Raw genomic sequence first — 10,118 nt, 5'->3', positions numbered from 1 at the left:
ATAGGATCATTTATGGATTATATTATGTTAAGGGAGATAAATGAAATAGGATCATTTATGGATTATATTATGTTAAGGGAGATAAATGAAATAGGATCATTTATGGATTATATTAGGTTAAGGAAATTAATGAAATAGGATCATTTATGGATTGTAATAGGTTAAGGGAAATAAATGAAATAGGATCATTTATGGATTATATTAGGTTAAGGGAAATAAATGAAATAGGATCATTTATGGATTATATTAGGTTAAAAAAATTAATGAAGTAGGATCATTTATGGATTATATTAGGTTAAAAAAATTAATGAAGTAGGATCATTTATGGATTATATTAGGTTAAGGAAATTAATGAAATAGGATCATCTATGGATTATATTAGGTTGAAACAGATAAATGATGTAGAGTTTTTGATTATATTAGGTTTAAATAAATAATAAAGACAGGGTTTGTGGACAATACTAGAATCAATCATGCAAAAATATAGCTTTTATGAATTATGTTAACGTAAAGCAGATACACAAAATAGGAGCTTTAGATTACATTAGGTTACACAGACACAGAGAATTAAGGTTTATGAACTAGGTTTATAACAGCTACAATAAAATTTACTGAAACAAAATAATGTAAGATTCAGTGGTCATATGTAGCTGAAACAATTAACAATTAGAAAGAACTTTTACTTTAAAAAAATCAGAAAGAATATGGGGATTACGAGGTTCGTGAATTGTGTTAAGGGGGAAAAACGGATTCAAGAATTGCATGTTTAACGGGAAAACGTCCAAGTAATTAACATTTATTAATTGTGTTATGTTTAAACAGAAGAAATGATTTTGGACGGATTGTGTTAAGAAAGTAAGATTATATATTGGTTTGGTTGCTGGTAGGCACAAAACTACACAATGAGATATCTATGTTGTGCCCACCACGGGTATCGAAACCCGATATTTAGCACCGTAAGACTTACTGCTGAGCGATTATATATTAGCTGAACGCCCTTTCAGCCGTGGGGGCGTTATAATGTCACGGTCAATCCCACTATTCGTTGGTAAAAGAGTAGCCCAAGAGTTGGCGGTGGGTGGTGATGACTAACTGCCTTCCCTCTAGTCTTATACTGCTAAATTAGGGACGGCTAGCGCAGATAGCCCTCGTGTAGCTTTGGGCGAAATTCAAAACAAATGCAAAAAACGTTTTATGGAACAAGAAAGTCCAAATTGATATTTAGAAATAAATTAAAAATAAATCACAGGAATATTCTTGATATTCATAAATATTTGAGAAACAACTTACAAGATATCCCCAACTAATGTGTAAAACAAACTTTATTTTATCTAGTTTTAATCGTGCTGTATTTCTTAACCCTAATGAACTGAGTGTACTTTAAATATAATCCTTAAGTATCCATCTTCCTTGTTTCTCCAAGTATTGTCTGATTAACTCAAAGTTTACTGTTATAATGAAATCACTTAATTTCCTAAACAAGTGATCTACTTAACCCTACTCCTTACATCTGTTTCCTGAAACTAATATAATCCACAAGTCCAAATATATTATCTTTATTCTACTTCCGAGCATATTTTTTCTCCCTATGATTGGCCGAGAGCGAATCACATGATATGAAACATTTTTCAATGTTTCGTTGAAAGCTGGGCAACAAATCGCATCAGTGTTGCAGATAATGTTAAGTTGAAAGACCTTCAGCTTCGGGAAACAGAAACTGGTCACTGTTACTCCCTCAGGCAACAGTTAATAATCATTCATTATTAACTATATACAATCTAAAAGGGCCTAACAATGCTTACTTACTTGAATCTGTTTCAGCTAATATTGTTTATTAACCTTTTGACAATAATAGTAAACCTGAAAGTAGCTTTTGATAATAGTAAATTTGAAAGTGGCCTGTGAAGAACGAAATATTTGTCAGTAAATAAGTTCAGAGCAAATTCATTTTTTTTAACTTCAATAATAACTAGAAATTAAAACCGAGACTTCTTTTCAAAAAGCTGTAAAAACATTTTAGAAGCTATAGTAATTGATACCTACATGTTCCTTGGTGGGATAGCGCTAGAATCCTGTTTTCGAATCCAGGTGGTGGACAGAGCACAGATAGTCAATTGTGTAACTCTGCGCTAATAAATCAAGGAACAAACAAGAACTTAGGTACGAATCATATACTTTGATCTAACACCAATTTGGAATATATAATGATCGAAGGTCGTGCACCACACATATATTTTTCAATCACATCCTTACTATAATTTTTCAAAGTCATAAGTTTGTGTTTCACTAACTCTCTCTCTCTCTCTTTTATGACCCCACCCCCCACCCGATGGTCCAGCAGGAAGCTTGAGGGCTTATAATACTAAAATCGGAGGTTCAATCTTCGCGGAGGGGGAGAATACAGATGGTCCATTGTGTAGCTTTGCGCTTAACAAATAAAAAGACATTTTCTCTTGATAAAATAATAGATTAGGATGTCGTTAACCTTGCAAAGACGTGTAAAAGTGATCCTGTCGTGACACCGTGTCACAATGTCAATAATATATATATATTGTTAACAACTGTATGAGAAGGATGAGCACGAACTTGGCATCAACTTGTAAGAAAAAGACACAAAAAAGAAAGTATCAAATTAAGCACACCTGAATATGAAGCTTTACTTCTGCATACGTATGGAATGGTTGTTTAATCCGAACAAAAAGGTCCATTGAATAATCAGTCATGAAGTTGCCGGGTGGTAAAACAAAACCGGGTGTAATAGCATCTGCTCCACTGTACAAAAGAACTAACTTTGTTTTATTTACAGGTCTGTACAGCAACTCGTAGCCAAGATTGTCCATTGTATCGTCTTCTGGGTTTATCCAATCCTCACACTGTACAACAAATGTTGTGTTAAGAGACACGCCTGAGAAAAGAGAATGCAGAAACATATAAGGAATCCTTCAGTTACAGTACTGCCAACTCACATTTTCTATGAAACCTCTGTTACTAATATTCAGTAGTGAGTTGGTTTATAAAAAAAAAGTCATCTGTAGAATGAGAAACAATGCAATTGAAGAAGTTGGTTATTTGACATTCGTGGCAGCCGGAAAATGTGATATTTCATAATACAGTAGTATTATGAAATATTAAATTCTGATACGTTAAAGAAACCACATTTCACACAAGATTAAAATTAAATGTAACTGTATACATTTTCAATGATATTCTACTCCCAAAAAGTTATATCCGTAAAATTTTATACTAATCATAAAACTAATTCAATCAAAGTGATTCTATTAACAGTTTGTTTCTTTCTTCACACACCACTTAAATTATTTCCACGCTGTCTATAAATTCGTATCTATACCTTATTTTTTCTGAATTAACATCTTTAGGAATATGAGTTCTTACCCCTGAAAACAACAATTATTTCCACGCTGTTTATAAACTCGCATCTTTACCTCATTTTTTTCTGAATTAACATATTTAAGAATGTAAGTTCTTACCCATGAAAACAACAATTATTTCTATGCTGTCTATAAACTCGTATCTATACCTTATTTCTTCTGAATTAACGTCTTTAAGAATGTAAGTTCTTACCCTAAAAAGAACAAGTGTATTTGCTGAAATCGCTTCTTAAAAAAAAAAAAAAACAACGAAAAAAACTAATTTTACAGTTACCGAGGAATGAATTTTAATTGAGGTGGTACTTTTATCCAGGTTATAAATGGAAACCTGATCATTGGACAGGATGCGAATTTAAAACGATCTAAGCCAATTTATATTAATTTGTTCGACATGGATTATAAGAAAAAGTAAATCCAGAAGCGAGGCTGTCTAAACGTTACCAGTTTGTTTCCAGTTTTGATTCGAAGCTATAATACAAAGAAACGTTTTGTTTTTGAAACATCTAAATATCCACACACACACACAAACAGACACACAGACTAAAAACTACTTGTACTTTAAAGAAAGAACGAAGTTGCCAATACTGAAAATACTTCAACGTCGACCATTGTCATTTCTGTCTTTTTTTTTTTTTCATTCAGAATGTTGTATAAGTGTGAAATATACCTACCGCTTGGTGGATATACATCGCAGGATCCACCATAAGGTGGCAGGGCTGTAGAGAACACACGTTTCGTCAAGGCTGTAGAATAACCCGGAAGTGACGCTTTCACCTGAATTTTGTACCGATTACCACCTTCAAAACTGTTTGATTTGACCGCCAACCCTTTGGTTTTCGTTCCTGTAAATAAAAGTTATGTGAAAAACGTTTTTAAAAGTACTTCCGACACGCACCCGGTCTTTACACTATTTTAATCATAAAACTTAAATAATTATATAATTTGTTCATGGACTTTAAGGAATGTGCGGATGTAAAATTTACCTTTAATAAAAACAGATGTTCATCTTGTTGATCTATACGGTTTCGTTAGTAAAACAAATCGTTTTGTCATAAGTTTTGAAGCTGGATTCAATAAGTACGCTTAGTAATAATGTATGGTAACTAAGGAGTATCATGAAATTGAACATAGTTACCTGTAATAGAAGTCATTTCCTGAAAACTGGTTACTTCCACGTAAGTTTCGTTCTCCATTAAGTACTCGTACAGTTTCCATTCGTACTTAGGACGTTGATACGGGTTACACGATGTACAGTTTGCCATAAAAGCCAACTCGCTGAAGGGATTAACCTTCTTGCCACAGTTCTTTATACATCTAGTAAATAAAATAAGCCTTCTTATTAGTGTTTTAAATTCACCTAAACTGGAAAATTTATTTTCAAAAGCACTAGTTTTACGTTGTCTAATATGGTATTTTAATATCATTTTAACACTTCTGTAAATTGTATGCTAAAAGTTGCTGATGTAAGTAAACAATGGATTGATTGCTTAAAAAACATTTTTTACAATAAATAATAAGTCCCTCAATGTGGGCCCGGCATGACCAGGTGGGTAGGGGCGCTCGACTCGCAATCTGCGGGTCGCGGGTTCGAATCCCCGTCCAACCAAACATGCTCGCCCCTTCAGCTGTGGGGACGTTATAATGTGACGGTCAATCCCACTATTCGTTGGTAAGATAGCAGCCTTAAGAGTTGACGGTGGGTGGTGATGACTAACTGCCTTCCCTCTAGTCTTACACTGCTAAATTAGGGACGGCTAGCGCAGATAGCCCTCGTGTAGCTTTTCGCGAAATTCAAAACAAACAAACAAACAAAACCTTCGACAGGTCAGCGGTAAGGTTACAGACTTATAACGCTAAAATTCGAGGTTCTATCCCCACGGTAGACACAGCAGATAGCCCCATTCGATTTTGCTCTAAATCAAACAAACAATACATAACACTCAATAATGAAGAAACAAAGTTTATTTTATAACTAAAATTAAAGGGAGCAAATCATAGAATATTTGCACATAAGTCAGTAGCCCTATAAACTCTGTTGCTAGACATCATTGCGCAGTATAAAGACTAGCACTGTTACGGGTTTTTTTGGGTTTTTTTCGAGAATTGTAATAAAACTTTATATCATTATTACGTAAAAAAACATCACACTCACTTTATTACTACATCCGGCGGATCTCCCTCGATAACGTTCACAAGTTGTTCCACCCACGCTGATTTATTGGTTGGGGTGGTTATAACGAGTCGGATACTGTTACTTGTATTAACCACCATGGCGTTACTGTCCAACTGGAACGATCCGCTGGTAATATTTAGTCTTCCAGACCCAGTACCAAAACATCCTCCTAAATCTTCGCGAAGAGTGTGGTTATCGAGAACCAGAGGGACATCCACAATATTTTGCATCAGAAATTCAGTTAACAGTTCTTCTTCTCTATGACAATACCAATTAAATGTCCATTCATTTTTGTACTCTTCCAGAGGCTTATCAGGATCGAGTGAGCTTCGAATACCATCAACTGTAAAAACGTTATTAAATCCCACAGTACGAGCACTCCCTCCTTCTATTACGGCTTGAAGATCGGCGGGATGTTTAATTAAGAAAATGCTTTCTTCTTGGAAAATCAATGGATGCTCTACCATCATAACCTTCAAGGTGATGTTGTAAAGACCGGGTTCAAAAGATGATCCTTTCAAATTAACGTAGGGCGTATATTTTGTGGTACTTTGAGGTAGCGAAGAAATGTTATATGGATCTAAGATGAACTCGCTGTCGTTACCTGTGTTCATCTTGAATACCAACCATTGATACACAGCTGAAGAGTTACCACAGTTAAGTTCAACTGTGCTCTGAAGCTGAAGCCCGTCAATGGGTATTTCTAACGGTTCTTCTGGAGTTTTTCCTTTGCCTCTGATGAGAATACGGGGATAGTTACACTTTATAGTTGTCACGGCAACAATGTCCTCAATAGAACTCTCCGATACGGGGTTTTTGGCACGAACAGTGATGAAATAAGTATTCTCTGAATCATAAGTATGAAGGTGCGTGAGAAACAATTTTTGTTCCAAAGGCCTAAACACTCCAGTACCATGGAGATTCATCATCTCAGAAATCATCATTACACGAGTCCTCCATCCAGCACACCTTTAGAACCGCTGGCCAAAAAACAGTGTCTGTTACAGTATATAACGAGTTCTATACACAAAGTATTTCACACACTGTTGCTGTTTTAGAAGCTGTAAGCTTGCTTGGATTAACGAATGATGGTCCAAAGAATGTCAGCAAAGACGTGACGTTTACACTAGAAATGGCAACATTAGGAGAGAACACCTGTATTCAGTGGAACATGGGAGATGAAAGCGGGCTGGTGTATTATGGCAAAGTGAGTTCAGATTGGGTAAAGTTTCTGTAATTGTCCATTGGTACTTGAGATTGTTGCCCGTTGTATGGAAGACCGAAAATGTGACAGGAAGATAGACCGGAAATTGATCATTCGTGTAAGTCGTCTTCTGGTTTTTGCTTGGGGCGCTGGCTTGAATAGTTAAACCAGAAATAGGTTCCAATACACGGACCTGTTGAATTTTAGTTTCGTAGGACACCGAGTTTTCCACGTTTATATAAGCTGTAAAAACACCAGGAAAACTATACGAATGAAAGGTGGTTAAAGAATTTCCTACACTCTCTGTTTCACTGTAATTAAACCTTTCATAGTTTTGGTCTCTGTAGTCAATAGAAAAGCTTATATTAGATCCCGATGTTATAGATATTCTGAATTCAACAGGGATATCCACGCCAGTAACATCTGAAGAAACGTTCACACTTAACCCTTCTATTTTTCCCACCAACTCTAAACTGTGTTCGAGAACTTGGGAGCTGATCATATTGTTACAGTTTACTACTATAAGAACTTGACTAGGGGCCTGGGCGTCAGTAATATTGTACACAACATTATGACTTGTCAAAAAATTGTCTACTGTAGTAGAAGACGTCATCATTTCCTCTTCTCCAAATGTCCATATGCAAGTTACGTAATTAGGTATTGTTCCAGCTGGTAATATTTCAGCAGTAAGTTCAGCGGGAGGAACCATCAGAGTCGAAGGGGCAGATAGAGTCAAATTTTGGATTGGTATGTAATTGATCACTTCTGTGGTTGTTCCTTTTTGGTTGAGTTCACCTTTACCTACTGTAGAGCCTATAGAAAATAAATAAATAAACAACGATTATACAGGTTTGTTAACTTTTATATTTCTCGTTAACGCACAATTATGTTTAAAATCAATCTATCAGAAATTATAGTATTAAATAAAACTTCAACCAGTCAAATGGACTTTATTTATACATAGGATTATTTAAAAGCCACTCCCTCTATGGGAGTACACGAGAAGAAGCATTACAAAGGGTTATTCAAACGTCACGCCATATATGGGAGTACACGGGAAAAAGCATTACAAAGGGCTATTGAAAAGTCACGTCATATATGGGAGTACATGAGAAGAAGCATTACAAAGGGCTATTGAAAAGTCACGCCATATATGGGAGTACATGAGAAGAATCATCACAAAAGATTATTCTTATTATAAAAACAATAGCAGAAAGGTAGTTAATCAACACCACCCACCGCCAACTCTTGGGCTAAGTTTTTACCAATCAAAAATGTGATTGGCCATCGCATTATAACGCCCACACAGCTGAAAGGCGGGTGAACTTTTCGGTGACAGGATTCGAACCCTTGACCCACACATTGCAAGTCGAGTGCCCTTACCAGCAGTCTTTGCTATAACATTGGATGACAATGAAGAGGAACTAATAATAATTTTATATTTATGTGTAATATTTTTGAAATATTACCAGAAGTGAGGTCACATATTTTTGATTTTATCCATCTTGGACAAATGCTATATATCATCATTTACAAATATTTTCGCCCATTAAAAAAATATTATAATCGAAACGTGAGGGAATCTTTACGAGACAAAAAAAAAATCAGTTTTGGACGCAGTTTGGCCTGTGATACATCTCTAGATTTCGGAACTGGCTAGCTGTGTTCGAATCCGAGCAAAAACCACAAAATATTTCACGTAGTTTAAGCTGTGGGTGCGATATAAGAGTAAGAGTAAATCCATTAGCGTGAAGTGGGTGTTATAAAGTGCTGCTAACTGTTTCCCTTCCTTCTGGTTAGTTGGCAAATAGGCTTAACAACTTTCCTACAAATACAATAATAATAATACAACTAGCGGCGCTGAACGTTTTTTTTGGGGCCAATGGAAAACGTCAACTTGTTCAAGAAGTACACACCCAAGATAAGATTAACATTTGTATTCAAGGGTTCGGTGACACTCCCTTGCCTATAGTACAAGGGTGTTACTCACCTGGTGGTTTTATTAACATGTTTTAATACAAGAAACTCAAACGAATAAATAACTTCCTTTATGTACAAAGTTTAAATTTTCGTTAAATAGCTTTCAGTACAACTACTATTACACAACAAATTTATAGATCCCCGCCAACTGTGATCCTGACTGTGGGCCATCAATGTTTGTTGATGTTGTCGAAATCCGGAATGTCATCTTTGACCTTTCTCTTCGTCGTCTTTGTCTTTGCTTCACCATCTCTGCCTTCACCAATTCCCAGTTGAAAATTCAGATAAGGATTTATACCCTAATACAGTTATTAAAAGCTCACGTTTAATATCCATGAGCACCCCAGTTGAGGAAAGTTTCTCTTCTTTTAAAATTAAATACTTGCCACGATTTTTTTTTCTTTTGGTGAGCACTGCACAGATAACCCATTATGTAGCTTTGCGCTTAACAACAGACAAACAAAACTTACCACTGAGCCACAAGGGGGTGTGTGGAAGGGTTTGGGAGAACCAAAAGAAAACCCACGCCGAATAATCTAATTGTCCTGTGCCCAAGCTGTAAGACAAAAACATGGGATTAGTTATAAAAAACTTAAACGAAACTCGTGGTATGTACATATTGTATGTTTGGCTGCGGTACGTATTATATGGGATATTGTTTTGTGTGTGCACATGTAATGGTATAAAAGGCAGAGGTCAATGTGTTTCTTATTTCTGCCTTTTTTTTTGTAATCATTTTCAGCCAATGTATCTGACCTGTCTTTAAGCAGTGGAATTTTATTTACTTCGTGTAAATAGCTAACGGGAATGTAACTTGGAAGCCTTAGGGCTAATCTTAATAATCTATTATAGATTCTTATGTGTGTTGTCTAACATTTATAGAGGACTCAAAGAATAGAATCACGGGTGTAGTAGCTAAACAGCGAGTAATATGACGCCTGTTCCAGAATAACTTGTTTTTAATGCGGACTTATACTGACATATTAACGTGAACATTCATCGAACGCAATTTATTCACATCCAAAGTAGCAGAAAGAAACCCCTTGTATTTCTGTATAGCCCTCATGTTCTAGCACTAGTAGTGTAAAGTTAATTCGCCTGACAACGATAATCGTGGCCATGATGTAATAATGAAGTTTTAAACTCTGGTGATCAGGTAAACTTGTATCAATATTTCACATGATCCTTTTAGAAATCGAAACCGAATTTACTTTAAAATCATAAATAATATTCAACGTTAAACTGGTACACAATTTAAAACATTTTATTTAGGCCTATCTATGGCCTTCAAAAAGTTGACGACTCTACTGAGGATGACGTTGTAACGTCGAAACATGTACAGTCGTCAACATTTTGAAGGACATAGATAGGC

At 35.6% G+C, this 10,118-nt stretch overlaps 1 protein-coding gene and 1 pseudogene across 1 annotated transcript in view; both read right to left on the bottom strand.

Annotated features, from left to right (window-relative positions):
• Positions 1 to 6,503, bottom strand: part of LOC106471642 — a 50,412-nt pseudogene extending 43,909 nt beyond the window's left edge.
• A 180-nt stretch (positions 6,504 to 6,683) lies between these two features.
• LOC106471639 (mucin-3A-like) overlaps positions 6,684 to 10,118 on the bottom strand; it is a 14,667-nt gene continuing 11,232 nt past the window's right edge. Inside the window, exon 3 of the mRNA XM_013932254.1 lies at positions 6,684 to 7,579. Within this exon, the coding sequence (XP_013787708.1) occupies positions 6,684 to 7,579 (896 nt within the window). The remainder of the gene's footprint in view (positions 7,580 to 10,118) is intronic.

This window comes from Limulus polyphemus, unplaced genomic scaffold (genome assembly GCF_000517525.1).
Source record: "Limulus polyphemus unplaced genomic scaffold, Limulus_polyphemus-2.1.2 Scaffold4751, whole genome shotgun sequence".
NCBI lineage: Eukaryota > Metazoa > Arthropoda > Merostomata > Xiphosura > Limulidae > Limulus > Limulus polyphemus.
Note: the sequence above shows the minus strand (reverse complement) of the source record. Positions and strands in the feature narration are given on the sequence as shown.